The sequence below is a fragment of the Bactrocera tryoni genome, chromosome 3, assembly GCF_016617805.1.
Source record: "Bactrocera tryoni isolate S06 chromosome 3, CSIRO_BtryS06_freeze2, whole genome shotgun sequence".
Taxonomy (NCBI): domain Eukaryota; kingdom Metazoa; phylum Arthropoda; class Insecta; order Diptera; family Tephritidae; genus Bactrocera; species Bactrocera tryoni.
In genome coordinates this window covers 9,572,076-9,594,665 of record NC_052501.1, presented here as the reverse complement: position 1 = coordinate 9,594,665, position 22,590 = coordinate 9,572,076, and the positions used below count along the sequence as shown (strand labels likewise).

Sequence of the window (22,590 nt, the reverse complement as noted above, 5' to 3'; positions counted from 1 at the left end):
TTTTGCACCCGTCCTTTTCTCACCAAGACCTTGCTCATCGGATCACAATAGCATATAGCTGCCATACAAACTGGCCAATTATAGCTCGTGTAAGGAGAATTTTCTATTTGTGAAAGCTTTGGAGTTTCGGCTGCGTTTAACGTTTTTTCTTGTTTTTTTTTTTTTAATCCGGGTCAAACTTAGCTATATTGATATCAAGCAATTTTTTACTACCTTCTATGGCAGCTAACACTCCTGACAGTGGCTGCACATCAAACACTCAGTTGTAATGTTAATAGGTCTCGAAGCCCAAAACTAAAAATAAAAGTTCAAGAAAACGAAACCTTATACTTGAACACATAAAAAGAAATTCACGGACTGAAAATATGGCAAAACAACAACCAGGTTAGAATGTTTATTTATTTATAGTATATGTATTACAAGTCATTTAAAAATTCCACGAACGAATGACACTTGGGGAAGCCAACAAGCTTTTGAAAATAAAATATGGAAGCCGCAGATGCATTTCAATGTAAATGGATAACATTAAGTTAGCATTACAAAGCCACAAATGTGAACGACAGCATCGCTTCAAAGAGAGATATGACTAATTTTAGAATGGTGAAGCAAACAAGAGAAAGAGTAGTATCAAATCGTACGAAAACTGAATTGTAGTTTATTAAATATACAAAAATAATGCGCACAAATAATTTCTGATAAAACCTTCTATTATTATAAATTTTGTTTGAAAATTTTATTTCATCCAACAAGCGTTTAATACACGCTCCTCCCAACCCTTCCATTTCTCTTCGTTTGTATGCGACCATTCACGTACGCACTAAACAGTACATCACCCTCGTGTATAACATCAAACCACGATTTCATATCGGTGTCGAACGCAAACGCCGGTATTGCATCCAATTCCAAACGGAGCCCACGTACATAATACAGGGTGTTGCGCTTGTAGGGACATCCCTCCATTATGTTGCTGTATCGTTTCATCGAGTTGAGAAATTGTTGTACCAGCGGCACTTGATTCCGATTCGCCATGAATTGGCAGCCATTCAAACGGGTTAAATTGAGCAGCACAAAGTCCACAGGACGCCGCGGCAACACAATCAGAAAGTTTATGCTGAAGCGTTTTAAACTCTTTTTATATTGCATTTCGAGTGAAATGCTGCTGCGCTGCGTATTTTTGCTTATGTAACAGGACACTTTGCTTAGGTAACCTTTGGGATCGCGTTTGGTACAATTAAACTCCAAGTAGGTGATGTCGAAGTTGCTCTGCAGGATACTTAAAGCGCGTGAGTTTTTAAAATATCCAGTAAATGTGAATAGATTTTACCTTTGATAACACGAACACGTTTCGTAGGTTATGGTGCAGCAGTAAAAGTATGAATATTAGCAATATTTTTTGTGAAAACCCCATCTCCGCTTGGCAATTGTTGAGTGAAAGGTTACGCTGTTATTGAAAATTTACCAATGTGCTTGACGCTGTGATAATTATGCAATGGCTTTGCTAATTGTCAAAATAATTGCTGAAATTACTCACTCAAAAAAATATAACCGATAATTATTATGTAATAATATTTGTATCAGCCCAATGTTTACGTAATATTAGGATTACTACTGAAGTATGACCTGAACATCAGATTACCTAACGAAAGGTGCTCGAATTCTGTACAGCTGAGAAGGAATATTATTACAAAACATTGTTGTTTTCTAATGATAACCGTCCCTTAGCAAGTAATAAAAGCTGCGGCAGCATTTTCATAAAAAAACGATTAACTTAAGATCCATGAACTGTTAATATTTGAATATAAGTCTACCACTCAAGTCCTTGTGAATTATACGAACAATTATTTTGCTCTGATTGTATAATCCAATGTACATATACTTGAATATTCTCGGAGAATTTCAACTTTGTCCGGCAAATACTCTCGGAAATGTTTTTCTCACCGACTCTGGAAATCTTTAGGTTTTGAAAAAAACATTTGTAAAATTTATAAGTTATCTTGGTGGTTAAAGACCCAAGTAGAGAGCTCGAAGAACGAGGCTTTCGGGTGAAAAGGAAAATTTCACCGTCTTTGAGCTGAGCGGCTTGGCCGTCAACCCAAGTAAAAAGAAATGGTCTTATTTACTATAATGTGTAAGATTCCGATCGTGTCTTTCCCCCACTTCAGAAGCTCACGTCTTCAACCTAATGATAAGGTGAAATAACTAGGGATTATTCTTGATAGAAAGATTTTACGGAGGCCAAAAATTGATAAGTTATAGGGAATAACACTTGCTAAAGAGCTTGAACTTGTCTAAAAAATGGCTCTCTTCGGCATGTTTGACACACTACGGACTATTCCGAAATTCTCTTCTGCGTCAACTGTATTCCTGAAAACTGGGATCACAGAAGCTACTCATGGTGCTTTTTTGTATGCTCACATACCGACGAAGAAAATGTGGATAAGTCGGCAGAAAAGAAGCGCAGTGAGCGTTTTCACGGATGTGTCGAATCCAGGATGGACATTAGCCGTCTCACAAAATGTTCTATAGGCTCAGTGTATTTTGTCGATCTCTAAGGGTTTATGATCCAGTGTGTATAGGAATTTTAAGACCCCTCCTCTTATCGGTGCCCAAATTATAAAAGCGATTTTCTCAAAACTCTGTTAACTGAGTCGGTTAAAAAAACTTCTCTGATTGACTTGAAGTTTTTATACAACTTTCTTGAACATATTTATCAGGTTTTATATATCTAATTAACTTTCTGCTCTTTAACTACTTGAGTGACAGGCAGCGTGATCCAAGTCAGCTGGATAGGCACTAATGGCCGCCAAAAGGTGACACGTTTGCACTGCAAAGCAGTTTTTGGGCAATTACCACGGCCCTGATATGACTATCTAAGCTGAATTGTAAAATTTTTAATAAAAGTCACGAAAATTTAGAAAAAAGAATGCTAGAACTCACTTAAATGTTTGATTTTGGAATACATTAAATTTCTATTCAGAGAATAAATAATAAATACTCTAGAGAAATTTTTTGCAGTATTTTCTCCAATATATCTCCCCTATTCTCATGAGTATATTACTGTTGGATTCACCACTCACCTCACCAGGTCAGATCTCTGATTTCTTCTGAAAATGTTTACATATGAAATGATATTAACAGGACTTAATTTAATAGAGTATTCAAGTAATAAGACCCTAGTTGTTTTATCTCTGACTGCTTCCCTCTCTTAAACTGTCTCTCTCTCTAAATCTTTATCGCTCATCCTTTTGCAGTCGCTTTTCGGAGGTCCCAAAATAAAAAGGAATTTATTGCTAGTTATTTTAATGATGCTCTCATCGATTCAGTTCATATGCTTATAAATATCAATGCTGCTAACTCAACTCTTCAAACTCCACCTTCTGTTTCTAAAACCGCATAAAAAGTAATATATACATATATACATATATATCAAAATAAGTACTCAATAAGAAAAAAATCGCGAAACGAATTTAACGGCATAATATTCGTATAGAAATTTTCCAGAAATAAATAGAAAATGATTCTCCTCACAGAATTCGTCCGCGTAATACGTCGAAAGTCGTTGCTTCTATACAAATTTTGACTTGCACAAGTTTCGATATATATATACATGTGTGTATGTATATACATTCCTCCACCACCCACCTTATCCCGCCTACAGCAACAACCTGCAGCAATTCGTTGCGATTAAATGCAGCTTGCCAATCTAGCAACCTGGCAGTCTGACCAACATATTGATTTTAAGCAAACTGCATTCTTAAAAATCCCATTGAATTGCATTTGAATGCAGAAGATACGCAAAAGTATGCTCACAAAGCAGAGCGTTTGGCAACGCTCATCAAATGCAATTGATGATGGAACAAAAACAAGTAAACTCGTTGCAAAATCGAATCAAACTGCCTTTGAAATCTAGTGGTTTCCAGTGCTCCTTGTATACACTATAATTTCCGGAAATGCCTTCAATGCGCGTAGTGATTCAAGTTTAATATCTTCAATTGACTCAAACGGATTCCCCGAAGCGGTCATTTGTGTTTGCTGAATAGCCAGAAGTCACACAGTTACAGAAATAAGATAGGTCGCCTCCGCGTGATGCACCATGAGCAACACGACCTTCACTGCCTGTAAAAGTCATAATATTCTTGAAATTTGAAACAAACAACGATTTCAGAACTGCAACTTCAGGGTTTTGGTTGAACCCTGAGCTGGTGGTTAAGTTATTCCTTCACCTGAGTATATGGGAGTAACGATCTGGAAATGTAGGTGGCGCTGTGGTGGGAATCAGAATCGGCCGTATCAGTAGAGGAAGTAGCTTAATGGGAGTTCGGAGACCTCAGGTTATGTTATAAGTCCCAAAAGAAAGAAGACGACGGCAGCAAAGAAGTTAAAGTTCAACCGCCGCGTGCCAGCAAAGATCGTAGTTCGCTACGGCAACGGGTAGAGTAGCATACCAGCATACCGGATTGGACTAGAAGGGTTCTGAGCAGAGACGATGACGGCAGAGCATGTTCGAGTGATTCCCAATCTTCAGTTAAGCAGCAGAGATTAGCAGACCCTCCTCTACCACGTCCACCTAAGAGGCCGCCTCCTAATTGTGAACGTACGTGTTGATTAGCCATAGTTAGAAATATCTGGTAGGGTGCTCGATTTGACGCTTTACTAAAGATGAATCTTCCGTTGCGCTTTCGTACCAACGACTGGTTTTCATCGCAACTCTACGACTCTGAGGATATAGAGGAAATGTTACGATATTAGAATCTATCCCTCACAACTCGCTACTGGAGACAGATAAAGCTCGAGAGAACCGATGAACCATACCGCCAAGCGAATGGCGAGTTGTTTCGCGTATCGGAAACCCCGCCTTAAGTATTTAAACCGAAATTGCATCCTTACTATAAAAAAATTAAATGTTATTAAGGGTTTATGAAACATACCGCTTTTATCTAAAAATCACAGCTTGAACCTCTAATAATTAAGTGGGACATATTATTTCCGAGAAGTAATATCTTCGATGAACTCAATCAGCTATCGCAGCCGTTGCCTTCAATCATGACTTCACTCAAAAGATATACCAATAGCTTGGCGATTAGAAAATCTCAATATTAAATACTAAAATCCACTAGACAGAAACATCATAGGACATAAGCGATCAAATCAAACGCAGCAGCTTCCAATGATTCTGCAGAAAGTCCACAAATGACAAATAATGCTCAAAAGCTAAATCACACAGCAACTATGCGGCCATTTCAACACACACATATGTACACAACACGAACGGACAAGTTCAATATAGTACAAAATAGTGCATGCTCTACTCTCCATTCACTATTTTCAACTTGAAAATTCCAGTGCAGAGAAGTCAAATACAAGCGAATACAAAGTAGGAAAAGAAAGTGAAGGAAAGTGCTGTGCAAGCAAGAGACTCCAGCGGTAAAAAGAGCAACTTGAGAATGCAAAATGCTTAAACTTCTTTGTGGAAGACCGCAAAGAAATTGAAAAATGCACTCACATATATACGCGTATATGGTAGATAAGTCTTAAGCTACCAAGTGAAGGCATGCGATTCTATGTTTTCCAAATTGCTCCACGTCTTGCACATTTTTCGCTCGCTTTAGCTTGCAAGCCAACTATCTTGAGACTAGCAACCGAGCAGTAAGGTTCGCTACGACGAAGAATGTTGGAAAAAAATGAACCCAGCAACGCCCACTTGCCGCAAACAATTCAGTTTAGTGTGAAGACGTCTCAATTTGGCAAATTGCAGCTCCGCCTGGTCGAGGGAAGACAGGATGCAGTTGACTACAGGAGCAATTGAATTTATATGATTATGTATACTAGCTTGAAATAAACAGTAGGGTGGTTCTTAGTTATGTAACGTCAGCAAAACCCATTAAGATCTGTCTTCATGCGTTCTAGTGCTGCATCTAGGGGCAGTGCACAAGCTTAGCAAGTGTTGGTCAGTACTTGTGGGGTTACGAAAGATGTTTGGCTCAGAGTGGCCGAACTGGATGAAATTTGTCGCCTCAATAAATTTGTGGCAGACTCTAGACGATTTTTCGACGGTCTCTTCGATCCATGCCTATGAATCCTAGACATAAAAACAACAGGCATCTCTAGCAATCTAAGTGGGATTGTTTGTGGCTTTAAGAATATCGGCATAAACAAATGACGTAGCACACAGCTATCAAAGTCCATACTATTCTTCTTAGACTCAAGATTTATATCTTAAAATTCATTTCCTGTGTCTCCATAATCAAACTTGAACTTTATCCAACATAACTTAGACCTTTGGAACCTTTAAATGAAACCAAGAATTTTTTATGACCACCCTAGTATTTCTTCATACCCACAAACTTCAGTAGCAGCGTCTTGTGTCTCAGTGACAATTACCTGTTTGCGTTCTTCATCAACGCTAACGCAGTTATGTGGCATTAACATTAGCACTTTATTAATGCCGTTGTCATTAATAAAATTTCCATTAAGGTGTGATATTCAATTTGCTGTAGGTTGCGCGGCATGTCGCAGCTGTCACGCTTTGTTTTATTGCCACTGCCCACCTGTCCGTCATTAGCGACTGCCACAAACGCGCTGACACAGCATGCGACTGTCAGCTTGGCCGCCATTCTAATCTTACAATTGTGCGAAAATCGTCGAGACGTCTCAGCTATAAAGGGAGACGAATTAACAATTTGTTTTAAGTGACCTTAATCGTCTTGTATATTAAGGGGTCATCACTAAGTGTTGTAAATTTATTAATTTATTGTTGTAGTTGGAAATTACTTAGAAGACTGCAATCGTGGCTGTAGAAGAAGGAAGATTTTCTATACTTATTTTTAGTTTAGTCGAACTAGTTTGCTTTCGCGGCTTTATGCCTGAAGAGACAGCGTTTCATATCATTATTAGTTCACCCACGAGGACTTTTCAGATACTTAATTTGGTGAGACGCAATTTGATTCCGCCCAGTTTGGACCTCCCAAATAGCATTGAAAAAGCAGTATCAATTATTTAGTAATTTCCACTTCCTTTTTCTTTCATACTTAACCCTTTCCAGTCACACTGCCTCCATTGAAGAAATAATATCTTAGAAAACTCCTCTCTCCACCATATTTATATCTTACGGAAAAGTCAGTGAGTAAAACATAAGATCCCAAACACGCCAACCCTTCATCCACATCAACGAAATTAAATCAACTAAATGATCTGCCAAATGCCCGCACGTTTTCACAGCCATTCTAGAGAGAAAAGAAATTGCAAAGTACTCTAGTAAACTCAATTGGTGCGCGTAATTTGAAGCGGCGAATATGACAATAACCGCAGCTGGTCTTGTCAAGCTTAGAAGCAATGTAAACAATTGTTATTTGAAGCGGCTAGACTATTGCTCAGTTACGGTATTATATGAATACAATGCAACAACAAATACACAAACAAATTGCTATAAAAACTATGCAAAGATGTGCATATATTGAATGTGCTTTCTGCCTTTGTTCTCGCGTAACCCGCCTGAAATAGAGTGAGTGCTCCAGCGAATGCGCCATGTTGCCACAATGACCGCTTTTACTTCATCCCAACACCACATAGGTTTGTCTTTGTCTATAGTCTTCTTGGTTGGTTTGTTGAGCTTATTCTACTTCCTCCCTTTCACTTTCTCGCATTGAGTGTACAATTCTGCTGTTATTGTTTTAGTTATAATGTAAAATTAATTGTTTCAATTATGCTGAGTGACACCATACAAATTGTTGCTATTATTGTAGGCACTTACAGTAACGGATAATTAAGATTCGTGTTACAAAACTGAGAGCGTTTAAGAAATAGCTAAAACTCCACCGACGAAATGCAGCGCTGGGAGAACTGAAAAGTGTTTGAAATAGCTTTGAATCAGCGCAGAGGAGACCTAATTTCCTAAAGATGAACGGGTGGGCAAAGGTAGTGCAGTAACAATGTTAGGAACAAGAATATTGACAGAAAAATTACCAAACTCAATAATGGAGTGCCTTAAACACGACAGATAGAGTGAGTTCTTTGGACAGGTAATCATAAACTTCACGCTTTAAACTCGAGTTTCTGATAACATCAGCTGTAAGTTCTCACCCAATTCCAACTTAAATGAAACTCTGCAATAATAAAATGGGGTTATAGAGGAATCTTTGTCTATTGGCGCTAGGAGAACGAGGAAGGAGAGTATTGAAAAAAAAACATATTAAACAAACGATGTTCCACTAGTCTGAACCGAAACACACTTCCGAAATAAAAAAATTTTCACACAACAACTCGATTTCAATCGATCAGCTTATACTTGTAGTTCGATCTGAACAATTTCTTCAAATAATTCATACCAAATTTCGTGAAGATATATTTTCGAAGAAAACAGTTTTCCTTATAAAAACATGATTTTGATAGTTCAGTTTGTATAGCTATAGGCTATAATGCTCTAATATCGGAATTAGCTCTTGGAGATAAAGTATTTGGGCGAAAGTTCAGATCGATATGTACAGGCAGGTGGACATGACTTGATCAACTCAGCTCATCACGTTGATCATTTATCAACATGTTTTATAACCCTCTGACGTTTCGTTCTGGGTGTTACAAACTTTGTGGCAAATTTAATATTGGGTTTTTTCATAGACCATCACAAATGTAGTAGACCGATAGGGACAGCGATACCATATTTGTTCCCGCTCTTTTGACATTTCTCTTCGGTAAGAATTGCCATTTCATCATGGAAAGATATACAATCCAACAACGAGTCTAAATTATTAAAATTTACTACCGAATTTCAGAATCAGTGGCCTCAACTTTAAGAGCGCTACGTGCAATTTATGGTCGTCATAATCATCTTGTCAGATCAACAATCGAGCGTCTAGTGGAAAAATGTTAATCCACAGGCACAGTAAAAAATGCTGTACCAGTGAGACAAAGAAGTGCCCGTAGTTTTCATAGAATATTGCTGTTGCTAGCGCATCAATTGAGGAATCCCCAAATCAGCTTCACACACGTCGTTCTCAAACGTTGGGCATCTCTGTGATATCGTTCTGGCAAATTTTGGGAAAAGATCTTGGCCTACAAGATCAAATTGACGCAAGAACTGAAGCCGCTTGACCACCAGAATCGTCGTATATTCGTGAATTGGGCTGAGCGACAACTTAGAAATGATCCGGATTTTCATCTAAAACTCTTCAGCGGTTTGCAAAAAATGCGTTATTGGTCAGGTAGCAATCCACACGTCACCATGAGTCACCATGAGTCACCATTGTATCTCGAAAAAATTACGGTTTGGTGCAGTTTATGTTCCGGCGGCGTCATTACTACTGTACTTCTTCCGTGATGATCCAGACCCGAATGTTACTGTGAATGGGAATCGCTACCGCTCAATGATAACCGAATATTTTTGGTCCGAATCGGATGATATGGACTTGACAATATGTGGTTCCAACCGGACGGCGCCACAAGCCACACAGCAAATATCACAATCGATTCATTTGAGTGTTATGACAGAGGTTTTATTAATCATTCGCACTTCGATCGAAATCCTTAGTTTGAAGTTAAGAGTAAAAACATATGGTCTGCAATAATTTAGTTGAGTATACTTCCTTAGTAGTATTTTCAGGTTTAGAAGAATTGTAACTAACAAAATGACAGGTTAATTCCAAGACCTCAGATTTTTAAAAGTTTCAAACTGAGGACCTTCGCTTCAGAAATATTACTTATCTGACATTATCGTATGAATTTATTTATATGTAATTAATTTTTCGGATGTGTTTTATTTTATATGTATTAGAGACATACCCAAAATTTATAAAATATAATAAGACTTATCAGGAAATAGAGCTGAGTATTGGGTGCTTTAAATATTTCTGCTAAATTTCAGAAATGCTATTTTTTGTTTAACTGCATAAAACTGATTTTCCTGCATGAACCAAATCCTCAAAAGCACTTTCTACACATTAAGTTCTCACGCTACAAGCTTACCTAAAACAGGCTTGCGGTTTTCAAGGTTACGTATCAGCGAGAATATGATAAGGCTATGCAGCTATTGAAAAAGTGCACAGACAACAACAAAATGGAGCAGTCATTGCGAGCGAATCCAATTCAAAACGGTATAAAAGGTTTTGGAATTCGAGGTATTTTCACAGTCGTTTCGACGCAACCCAACACCGTCTAACTTCAATTACTTGCAGTCAGCAATAGAAATCAACATGTCCAGCGAACAGAACAAGAAAGCGCTCAACTTGCTCTTCCAGAACCCCTTGGAACCGGTATTCGCAACACGCGACAATGGCAAAGCCGTACTTGACGTGCCTGATAGCTTCTACACGGAACAATATGCCGAAGTCAAAGAGGAGATACAGAATCGGTTTGGCGAAGAAGTAGATGTGAAGATACCGATACGCGATTTGAGGAAAAAGCCCAATTTGGATTTCGCTAAACCACTCACGAAACGTCGACAATTCTCACTCTTCTACGCGCCACATCGGCGCATTGCCGCCCAGCTCATACAACTGTTGCTTGAGCCCACCACCGAGGAAGATTTCATCGCCTTGGCTGCGTATGTTAAGGACCGTGTCAATGCTTTTCTCTTCCAATATGCCTTCTCCGTGGCTGTGCAACATCGTAAGGATACTAGCAACTTCCAGGTGCCAGTAATTGTGGAACAGTTTCCACAAAACTTTGTCGAGCCATCAGTGTTTCAAGAAGCACGCGCTGAGGGCAAGCTGGTCACAGATCCAGGCAGTCGGGTATGTTTAAATATTAAAAAAAAAAACTTCTTGCATTTTCTTTCCTTTACAGCGCCGCATTGACATTCCGCAAAACTTCACCGCTTCCGACCGCGAAGAGGAGCAACGTTTGAGCTACTTCCGTGAGGATATCGGTGTGAACAGCCATCACTGGCATTGGCATTTGGTGTATCCCGGTTCGGGACCCGATGAAGTGGTGCGCAAGGATCGTCGTGGTGAACTCTTCTACTACATGCACCACCAGCTTATGGCGCGTTACAATGTGGAACGCTTCTGCAATGCCTTAGCGAAGCTGCAGCCATTGAACAATATACGTGAACCGGTTGAGGAAGGTTATTTCCCAAAAATTCTGTGCAGTCTTAACAGCCGCACTTATCCGGGACGTGTTGCCAAAACGTCTTTGAAGGATATCGATCGCGATGGACGTGTACTGGAATTAGCTGACATTGAACGCTGGATCAACCGCGTAGTACAAAGTATCGATCAGGGTTATGTAACTGATGTAAGTATTCATCTTAGATTTTGGAAATAACAAAACATAAAAAACACATATTTGTTATATTCCTCGTAGTCAAGAGGCAACAACATACCACTGGACGAAGTCAAAGGTATCGATATACTCGGCGATCTTATTGAGTCGAGCGATCTCTCTGTCAACCCCGGTTTCTATGGCGATCTTCACAACCAGGGCCACAATGTCATTTCGTTCTCACACGATCCAGACAATCGTTTCTTAGAAGACTTCGGTGTTATGGGCGATGTCACAACCGCTATGCGTGATCCCATCTTCTACCGCTGGCACGGTTACTTGGATGTACTCTTCAATCGTTTCAAGGAGAAGTTGCCTGTGTATAGCGCACCTGATCTCGGTTACGACGGCGTAACGGTGACACGTGCAGATGTTCGCATCATTAGTGCCACAAAGAACATCATAAACACTCTGCTCACCTATTGGGAGAAATCTGATGTGGATTTGGCCGCTGGTCTAGATTTCGGACCAGGAGGCAGTGTTTATGCATTGTTCACACATTTGCAACATTCGCCGTTCGAGTACTTGATCGAAGTGAATAACGAAAGTGGTACACCAAAGCGTGGAACTTGCCGTGTTTTCTTATGTCCCATCACCGACGAGCGTGGCACACCACTGACTTTGAATGAACAGCGTCAGCTGGCCATAGAATTGGACAAGTTCAACGTTAATTGTGAGTTAACAAGGAAAAAACGAATGCTTGTGTTTCTAAAAGCTTTTAAGAAAGCTTACAAAAAGGCTTAATTTAAAGCTTACAAAAAGTTCTTGTGAAAATTTTTATAAAAGCTTTTGTAAAAGTTTTCACATGGCTACTATGCAAATTAACTTTAGTTTTTCAAAAAGCTTTTAAGAGCGCATAAGTGAAAGCTTTTGAGAATTTTTTCTTTAAAGCTTTGAAGAAATTTTTTTTTAAATTCTGTAATTAAAACATTAATAAAAACTAATTTCTCCTATCCTTTTACAGTAATGCCTGGCCCTAACAAAATCAACCAATCCTACTCTAACTCCAGTGTAACCATACCTTATGAACGTTCCTTCCGCCGTATCGGTGGCGACCACTTGCCCACCGATCCACAAAAATTGGCTGAATTCCGTTTCTGCGGCTGCGGCTGGCCGGCGCATATGTTACTACCGAAGGGTAAGCCCCAGGGTATGCCATTCGAACTATTTGTTATGATTTCAGACTACGAAGGTGACGCGGTATTGCAGAAGAATAACGCGTGAGTATAGCTTGAGAAATGAAAAATGGAATAATAAATAAATATGCTTGCTTTCCCGTCAGTCCTGATGTCTGTGGCGATGCTGCTTCCTTCTGTGGCCTTAAGGACAAATTATATCCGGACAAGCGTGCTATGGGCTACCCATTCGACAGACGTCTACCGGCTGACACTTTGACTGCACTAACTGAGAACTTTAGCAACATGAAGAAGACACCGATCAAGATAATCTTCAACGATGAGGTTATCGACAGGAAACGTAATTAGAATCCTATGAGAAGCACTCATATAGCGCTTTAATAGTTTCTAAAATATCTATTATTTTGTGGTCAGTTATAATTAAGGCTATACAAAACGTCATACAAATCTCTGCTTTATTCCCATTTACTCAATAAATTAAAATAAAAGTTATTAGCAAATTATTCATGTTTAGTATATTTATAGTATGTTGAATGTTCTTCAGGAAGGTACTAACTGTTTAGGAGACCTTTTTATTAAAGACTATACACTTTAGACTGACCTGCCCATTAAAGCCAGTAGAAAGACATTGAATAATTTTGGAGATTGGAATATAAATCTTTTTTCTAAAGATCGATTAAAAATATATAATTTAATTTGTCGATTAAATAAAATTATCGCTTTTATTCAATAATATGAACTTTAAACTGAACTAAAACTATGGACACTTTATACTGAAACACATGTTTGAAACCTATAACGAGTGAATTTATCGATAAATGATCGATTTTGAAATTAATTGATAAATAATACGTTTTGATAATGAAATTATATTTATCGATAAATAATCGATTTTGCAAATAATCGACAAATTTTTCAAAAATCTTTTACCGTTTCATGACTAAACTTGAAAATCGAGTACTTTCGAAACCAAGAAGCTCGATCGCTGTCAACATAATACTGCAGAGAATAGAGATTAAATATTTCCTTGAAACAATTTAACATCAAACTATTTTATTCATAAAAACTTTACTGTTTTTCATATAATAGAAGTAAATTATTTAATATTACTTTCTCTCCTTCTCTCTTTCTCTCTTTTAACATAACCTCTACGTAACTTAAGAGCTAATGGAATCTGAACATATTTGATAATTGGTTAGTTAGTGGTTTAGTTTAGAGTTTAGTGGATCTTGTGTCGAGAGCAGACCCGTAATGCACAGGTAATAAATATACTGCTCTTAAGAAAAAGGATCTTGAACACAACAAATTCGAATAGATTCTCTTTTCAGTGACGATTCGATTACAATTCAATTCTTGGATGCTCACAACGGTTTCTGCCTAAAACTAGGATCTTTTAACACATATAATATTACAACAATTATCTCCAGGTTCCAGATAAGGCTATTACTATCAGCTTGACTCCCAGCAAGTACGCTATAGTTCTTGAAAAAAATCTCATATTTTTATGCAAATTTCGTTGAAAATTTTTTAATTTGAAATACCAATGACCTTTCAAAAATTTTGCGGTAATTGCAATGCATATTTTGAAATTCCGTATTTACAGTAAAAACCACAAATATATGTATATTATAAGATATACATATGTACATGTGCATAAGTCGTTATCCATAAAAATATCATCCCGAATTCTGACTAATTTTGCAAAAACTACAATATAAAATATACAGAAAAAGTAGTGAATTCTTGGAACCGCAGCATTCAATGAAGACTGATAAGTAAAAAGTTCTTGCGGTCGAAGAAATGGCACGCACTCATATAAAAGAGCAGACGATGCAATCGATATGTACAGTTTACTTTCGTTTCTGCTGAACACAACCAAAAACAAGAAAATGACGGATTATGCAAAAGCCTTCCAAATGCTCTTTCAGAGCCCTTTGGAACCCATTTACACATGTCGCGACAATGGCAGGTGTATTTTCGAGTTACCGGATTCCCATTATATGGAGTGTGACGGCGGCGTAAAGGAAATGTTGCAGGAACGTTATGCGAATAGCCAGCACATAAGGGTAAATCTGACTTGTAAACCATTTACAGTTTTATTTGCTTATGTACTTTACTTCCTTGCATATATGTAGTTCGCCTTGCAGGAGCTGCCGTCAAAGCCAGATCTGTCCTTCGCTGATAAATTGAGTGTGAAACAAAACTTTTCTCTCTTCAATACGCTGCATAAGGAAATTGCAGGCAAGCTCATCAGATTGCTGATGGAAGCTGAGGATTTAGATAATTTCCTCAGCTTGTGTGTCTATAGCAGGTAATATTTTCCGTTTTCTCATTTGAAGGAGTCGTATACTAGGTATGATGTTCTCTTCTGCTTCACAGACATCGTTTGAATGCTATGCTCTTCCAATATTGTTACTCGGTTGCTTTGCTACATCGCCGAGACACACGTGGCATTTGGGTACCGCCAGTGGCCGAGATCTTTCCAGCGAATTTCATAGAGCCCTCAGCATTTACAAAGATGCGTAAGGCTTTGGAGTTTAAAGGCAATAAAAAGGTAAGTCCGAAAAGTATATGTGATTTTACAAGCTTTTGTGGGGCTTTTTGTAATCCGGTCAGGGCTCATTTAATACGTTCTTCACTCTACACCGGCCCTCATTAAGAAATCTGAGCTAGTGTCCTTACATCAAAAAACTTACTTACGCGGAATGCTGTCTAAAACCTCTGAAATTTATTTATTGAAGTTTTCTGGGATCTGAAATTTGAGGGCAATAATTGGTCCAATTTTTCGACAACAAGAACTTATTAGTACCCGAAAACTAATTTTTATATAAAAACTTAACGGTTGGATTCAAAGGTCTAATATCACCATCAATTCGATCACCATATCTTAGTCTTAAAGACCTTTCCATAAAGATCTTTCTGGATTGAATTTCATGAATTATAGATCTGAATAAAGCACCGGAAAAAAGTTTAAGGCTCCCAGCTGATTTCGGCAAAAGAACAAATAGCTGACTCCGGTAACATTAGGATTTCTATAAGACAATGGTTCGAGGTTGGTTCCATTATTTAAACAGGTTCTCATAGATCAAGCCTTCATATATTTTTTTTGCTTTATTAATAGCATTCTTCTCATAACATTTTTTTACATTTCTACCACGGAATTTAGCCTCACGTACAAATTCCCCATAACTATACCGCCTCCGATCGTGAAATCGAACAACGTTTGGCATATTTTCGTGAAGACATTGGCGTGAATATGCATCACTGGCACTGGCACTTGGTTTATCCAAATAGCGGTACACGTGAGATCATCAACAAGGATCGGCGCGGTGAACTCTTCTACTATATGCATCAACAGATTTTGGCGCGTTACAATGCCGAACGCTTTAGCAATAAACTAGCCAAGGCACTGCCGTTAAGTAATCTACGCGAACCCATCGAAGAGGGTTATTATCCGAAATTGTTAGACCATGTCCATCAGCGCACCTATCCGGGACGTAGCAGTAATTTGTGTTTGCAAGATGTGAACCGCGAGGATACAGCGGTCGAGATTGCCGATATGGAACGTTGGGCTGATCGCATCTTAGCGGCAATCGATCAGGGTTTCGTTATAGATGTAAGTTATGCGAAGAATTAAGTAGAAACCAAAATAAGTTAAACACTTTTCTGCAGTCGCATGGCAACAAGTATCAACTGGACGAGGTCACCGGCATCGATATACTGGGCAATATCATTGAGGAATCCGATCTCTCCATCAATGTGCAATACTACGGAAAACTGCATAATATGGGTCACAATTCAATTGCCAGCATACACGATCCAGATCATCGGCATATGGAGGAGTTCGGCGTGATTGGACACAATATGACCGCTATGCGTGATCCGGTCTTCTATCGCTGGCACACATACATAAATAATATAATGTTGAAATTCAAAAGACTGTTACCTCCCTACAGTGAGCAACAGCTCAGCTTCAGCGACATCAATTTGCGAGAAATTGAAGTTAGGACGAGCTCATTGAAGGAACCGAATCATTTTGAGACCTTTTGGCAAAACTCCGAAGTTGACTTGGCGGCCGGTTTGGATTTTACGGCAGATAGCGGTTTACATGCCTCGTACACGCATCTCCAACATGCACCTTTCGAGTATTGCTTTGTGGTTGAGAACAACAGTGAGCATGTGAAATGCGGCACTTGTCGAATTTTTCTCTGCCCCATAAAGGATGATCGTGGAAAGCTCCTAAAGTTGGAGGGACAGCGCTTGTTGGCAATTGAATTGGATAAATTTACCGTTAAGCGTAAGTGGTTGCCGATAACTCAGCATATATGTATGTATCTGTATTTATTTGCTGCTTCGTTTTTCCCAGTTTACCCTGGCGAAAACCAATTGAAGCGGCTTTCTGTGGAGTCCTCCGTCACCATTGATGTTGAGCGCACCTTTGGTCGCACCACCAATAAGGACGCACTGTCCGAAGCGAATCCGGAGCTCAATACGCGTCTGCACTTCTGCGGTTGCGGTTGGCCACATTATATGCTGTTGCCTAAAGGTAAAATTCGTGGCATGCGATTTGATTTGTTTGTCATAATTTCGGATTATGCCGACGATGCGGTCCAGCAGCCGGGCCAGACAAGTGATTGCCATAACTGGTAAGTGTATACATTAGTGAAGTCGTGGAGTGCTTGAGCGTGTGAACTAAGACGTGTTGGAATTTCGGTGTAGGTCTTGAGTAACTTAAAGACTACTCATTGCTAGCTGTGTGTGGTTTAGACGCTTGCGGTTAATACACTCATATACTCTTACAGTACATTTATAAGTGTTTTAGTGTCTAGCTATATTTGCTCTTTCCAAAATCACAGTGAAGGTGTACCTAACGAAGTGTTTGATGAGAATTCCACACTATGCAATGACAATGCGGCTTCCTTCTGCGGTCTGCGTGACAAATTGTATCCGGATAAGCGCACGATGGGCTATCCTTTCGACAGACGCTTGCCAGCTGATACCCTTAATGGACTTGTGGAACAGTTTGGAAATATGCAAAGAATTGACGTCACTATCACATTCAATGACGAGGTCAGATCAACCGCCGACGAAGTGGATTTAACTGCAGAAGATATCAGTGATTTAATAAGATAGAAACTATTTCATCTTCCGATGTTTGAAATGAACAAATATTAATCATGACAAAACGCAAATTAAATAAAGACTTAATCATTTTCAAATTGGTCCAAAAACAGTTGTTTCATTTTTTTCATCCACTCATAATTGCAGGATGATCATATGATTGCCATGTTGCCTGTTCTATGTTGTAACGTACATATTTGTGAGCAGAGGTTCCCACCTGATAAGAACTGTTGTGCAGCTAAATGTTGAAAAAGTTTAAGCCAAAAAAATTCTTCGCTAAAAACCAAAATAAAGCACTTAAAAATTTTCAGACATTTTTGAGAAGGGTTGCCATCTTTGTAAAAAAATATAAAAAGAATATTACAACAAATTTCTTCGCTAAAAACCAAAATAAAGCATTTAAAATTTTTTAATATTTTTGAGAAAGGTTGCCATCTTTGTAAAAAAAATATATATATATAAAGTTGATAAGATAAAAGAATATTATAACAAATTTCTTCGCTAAAAACCAAAATAAGGCTTAAAAAATTTTAAATAATTTTGAAAAGGGTTGCCGTCTTTGTAAAAAAAACATAAAAAGTTAATAAGATAAAGGAATATTCTAACAACTTTTCTGGCTAAAAACCAAAATAAAGCATTTAAAAATTTTTAAATATTTTTGAGAAGGGTTGCCATCTTTGTAAAAAAAAATAAAAAGTTGATAAGATAAAGGAATATTATAACAAATTTGGCTATTAAACTATAGAAGTTTAGAAAAGGCTGCATCTAAAAAATATGTAGCATAGGTTGCCATCTAAAACTTTAATTTTTTTATTATCTATAAAAAGGGTTACTTAAAAAACTTAAAATATATTTGGAAAGGATTGTCATCTTTATAATAAAAATTATTTCAATAAAATGTATATCACAATGGGTGTGAAATTGAAAATATTGAAAGAACAAAGGAACTGCAATAAAAAAATTTGATTGTTGCCATTTGTCAAAAATTTATTAAATTACAGTTAATATAAAAATGCATTATGAAAATATGAGTATCAAATGTTGTAGCTTAAAATGGTTATAGAGTATATATTTGGAGAAAGAGTTGCCACGTGTTTACATTTTTCATTCGATTATTTCATAAAATTAATGAAAAAAAAATCGAAAGAATGAATGAAGAACTTTCCTCACGCATGAACTTCTACACATGACTCCATGCTCCAATCCTTTAGGACAATTCTAGAAGAAAATTTTTTTTTTATTAAATAAAATTTTTTTGAAATAAAATTTATCGGAGGAATTTAATTACAATTTCCGCGCTATTTTTGTCACAATATATATTACACATTCATAAATTTCTTCAGTTGAAGCACATAGCTTTAAATAATTGCAGAACCAAACGCAATCATGATTTATATTTGTATAAATATTGCTTTTATGTGTACAGTGCCTAAACTGCTTAGAACCTCAAAGGCTTCAACATCGCTCATCACAAAAGAAACCATACATAACTTTTACATAACATATGCTTACATATGCCTATTTATAGAGAAAATAATTAGACAACAGCATGGTAGCCATGGTGCGCTGCGGTTACACAGCTTAAACATTTTTACACACAAGCATACCCGTTTAGGAGACTAAACTGTATAGTCTTCCTAACCCAATTGAAGCTAACACCACAAACAAAGTAGAACTTACTTAAGCATGTAAGCCCTCGGACTGACCGTTGGTTGGCGGAGCGACAAAATGGAATTTAATTTGGTTGACCACATAGAAGATTGCTTGCAAATATTTGCTCTGTATGAGTGCCGCTTACCGAACATATGTTATTGCCACAATAAGGTTGTAATATGGTGTATAAACATAAATTCGCTGATGGAATGTACATGAAAGTGGGCGTTCAAACGTAGAATTGTTGTAGTTATACGTGAGTATGTATTAATGTATGGCAATATTTGATTTGCGAATGTATTTTTTTACACATATGAATTTTTTCCACCAAAATCAGTGCAAAACTGAAATTATATTAATATTGCTGAGTATGACAAACTGTTTAAATCATGACTTGTAGTATCGCGTGTAGTCTCCCATATAAATAATGAAAATATGAGAAAAGAACTCTCTATGAGTTATTGAACGTACACTTGGGACACTAGTATTCGATGAGTTGGGTTTTGGTGTACTTAACAGCCAGATAATATGCCAAACACATATATAGTGCGATGGCCAACTTTTCTGAGAATGGAACAGTAGACTCTACACTGTCCAGTGGCGTAGCTACACCTTCGGGCGCCCGGGGCCAAGGATGTTCTGCCGCTCCCCTTTAACTACCTACCTACAAGTTTCATGAGGTGGTTCGAACAAAAGTGAATTTTTACAAAATATCTTCGATATTAAGTGTATAAAATTTAGGAACTAGAAGCCACGCAAATTCTGAAGTTCCAAAATTCTCACAATACGATTTTTGAGGAAATTGATAGTAAATTTACAAGACATCTTATTAAAACCCATTTAAACAATTTTCAAAATTTTTGCCCGAATTGGAGTTGTGAAAAACCATTTTTGAAAATTTGGAGAAATAAAAGTATTTGTTACATTCAAAGCATAGGGTAACTGTGAGAGTGGCACGTCGCTAGACAAAGCTAGAAAAGTGCGTCTTTAAGTTCTATCACTATTTTTAAGAGAGATATAAGCCAGAAGATATAAGACAAATTCAAAGACTGAAGAGTATTCGAGTAAAAATTAATATTTTTCATTGTTATACAGATTATTACATTGTGAGTGTACAACTCTTTATCTTTTATAATAAATTTTGTAAAAAAAAATTTGTTGAGGTATTTTTCTGAATATTAAAAAACAGAGAAGATCGTTTTGTCGCCCCCAAAACGTTGCGCCCGGGGCGAATGGGCCTCAGTTACGGCGAACACCTCTTCAGTCGACGAAAATTTCTTCACAGCAGGCATTCTTTTGAGTTCTGAGAACAGTAAATAATCACTGGAGCCCAGAACTGGTCAATACGGTAGATGCGGAAGCGATTTGTAGCCCAATTCATGGATTTTTGCCATCGTTTTCGCGACTTGTCACACAGTGTGTTGTTTTGTTGAAACAGCCGTCCTTTTTCTTTAAATGCGGCCATTTTTCGGCTATTTCCCTTTCAAACGGTCCAATAACACTATGTGGGTAAAGTCGTTGTTGATGGTCTTTCCTTTTTCGAGGTTAACAATAACAATTAATTCACTCGCATTCCTAAATACAAATACCATAGCATTGCCAGCCGACTGCTTTTCACGCTTTGGAGTGGGTTCATCGTGTGCATTCCACTCGGATGACGGTCGATTGGACTACGGAATAAAATGAAGGAGCCATATTTCATCAATCGTCACATATCGATACAAAAACTTATTATGTCTTATATCTCCAAAAACTTCATATCACCACGTCTAAACCAATCCGTGATGTCCGATTTTTATGGGGCAGTGTCCGAAAACTCGTCATCAAGTCAGGTTTTTGGTACAGCTGTAATTTTTTCTTTTTAAGAAGCAAGGTTTTTATCAACACCACGACACAATAGACCTATGGGCGCGGTGCATTCCTCATTTATCAGTCTAAGCAACATCCTTATCCACTTTTTTTCAATAACAAAAGTTGAGATACATCATGTTGGCATCATGAAGATATCAAAGGATCTCAACATCTCTTGTGGATCCACTGAACACATTTTGGTTAATGTTTGGGGTATGAAGTCTGTCTTGCATTAAAAGATCTGAATCTTTTACATACAAAAACGTTGTCGGGAGGAGGCTTTCATGATAACGTGACTGAGTACATTCATCAACTTGATAAAGGCACCGAGCCACATCCAAGTTAAAGCTTATAATAAGTGTATGGTAAATAAATTATGTATTTTAATGCTTTTATTGACTCATATTGAGCATATTTGATGACGTGATTAGAGGTTTAGAAGTCCGGCTCAAGTTTGATCAGATAATGTTTCCAATATCCTAGCCAAAGCTTATAATAAATCTATGGCAAATGGATTATGCATTGAATGCTTCTATTGCCTCATATTGAAGACGTGATTAAAGATTTGTCAGTCCGGGTCAGATTTGATCAGATAATATTTCCGATATGAACTGCTATCAAAAGATTTCTCAAATAACTGACCTTAAGGAGAGCTGGTCCCCACATTTTTTTGTCATTCTAACCTTTTCATCGAAGGACTCGAACTTGCGGATTGCTTGAGTTAAATACATTCTTAATAAGTACAAATAGGTATTAGGTTTCATATATAGAATAAATCATGTATTTCTAAGTTGCCAACTGAAGCATTCATCAATTATGGATAGGCAATAATGCATGGAATATTAAATTATCCCTAGTTAGCTTACAAAATTACTAGTATTTTCTTTTTTTTCTCAAAACAATTATCAACTTGAATAATACAAGTAGATGTGAGTTTTCACAATTTTTTTTTTGGAAATGCTGAAAATTCTTCCGCGCTTTATCATTCTTCATAAATAACTTAAATCGTCCCTTTTCATATTTAATTGTAATTGAAGTGTAAGCAATAGCATTTCTTCTCTACTCTTATTACGTTTTACTTTTTTCCTCACCGCAATTTTGTCCCACGTTTGCTCTCAATCAAAGTCAAAATTGCTTTTACTTCGCTAAAGGAAAGACGCAAGAGAATCGAAGAAATGACGAGTTTTGCGCGCTTAAAGAAAGTAATGTTACAACACACAACAAACTGTCATTCTCAAATTGCAGAAACGCAAAAAAGGCGCAAAACAAATAACAGAAACAGAACAGAATTGGCCAACCCTTTGCCTTAAGGCACAGAAAGTATTAGGCGCCTTAATTTGTAGAAATAGTTGAAAATGTAGCAAAATATTTACAAAAATATATGTATCTATGTATACATCGGTATGGGCTTTATGTATATAACTATATATATGTAAAATATATACATGCAACATGTCGGCATTAGTTAATAATCGTTAAAGTAGCTTAACATATTTGCTTATTTCAGCCTCAGGCATTGTCTGACTCGTGTATCACTCATCAACAATTTTCTCTTATGCTGAACGGTTTTTTGAAC

General features: G+C 37.5%; 3 protein-coding genes across 3 annotated transcripts in view; 2 read left to right on the top strand and 1 right to left on the bottom strand.

Annotated features, from left to right (window-relative positions):
- Window positions 1–22,590, bottom strand: part of LOC120770299 (potassium voltage-gated channel subfamily H member 8) — a 177,601-nt gene that overhangs the window by 108,006 nt on the left and 47,005 nt on the right. The gene's annotated exons all lie outside the window — the stretch shown is intronic.
- Window positions 10,136–12,892, top strand: LOC120770301 (phenoloxidase 2-like). Its single transcript, XM_040097667.1, has 5 exons — window positions 10,136–10,724; window positions 10,777–11,226; window positions 11,296–11,926; window positions 12,218–12,473; window positions 12,536–12,892. Exons 1-5 carry the CDS (start codon window positions 10,185–10,187, stop codon window positions 12,735–12,737), a joined length of 2,079 nt encoding a protein of 692 aa, XP_039953601.1. The 5' UTR covers window positions 10,136–10,184; the 3' UTR covers window positions 12,738–12,892.
- LOC120770302 (phenoloxidase 2-like) lies at window positions 14,279–17,522 on the top strand. The gene is made up of 7 exons (XM_040097668.1): window positions 14,279–14,455; window positions 14,525–14,700; window positions 14,769–14,943; window positions 15,556–16,005; window positions 16,062–16,686; window positions 16,756–17,035; window positions 17,246–17,522. The coding sequence occupies exons 1-7, from the start codon at window positions 14,279–14,281 to the stop codon at window positions 17,520–17,522; spliced, it is 2,160 nt and encodes a 719-aa protein (XP_039953602.1).

Bases quoted from the DNA above. Each gene is read 5' to 3' on its own strand.
- LOC120770301 (XM_040097667.1), top strand. From the start codon at position 10,185: ATGTCCAGCGAACAGAACAAGAAAGCGCTCAACTTGCTCTTCCAGAAC. The intron at 10,725-10,776 runs GTATGTTTAAAT...TTTCCTTTACAG, and splicing joins TCACAGATCCAGGCAGTCGG to CGCCGCATTGACATTCCGCA. The intron at 12,474-12,535 runs GTGAGTATAGCT...CTTTCCCGTCAG, and splicing joins GTATTGCAGAAGAATAACGC to TCCTGATGTCTGTGGCGATG.
- LOC120770302 (XM_040097668.1), top strand. From the start codon at position 14,279: ATGACGGATTATGCAAAAGCCTTCCAAATGCTCTTTCAGAGCCCTTTG. The intron at 14,944-15,555 runs GTAAGTCCGAAA...CACGGAATTTAG, and splicing joins AGTTTAAAGGCAATAAAAAG to CCTCACGTACAAATTCCCCA. The intron at 16,687-16,755 runs GTAAGTGGTTGC...CGTTTTTCCCAG, and splicing joins GGATAAATTTACCGTTAAGC to TTTACCCTGGCGAAAACCAA.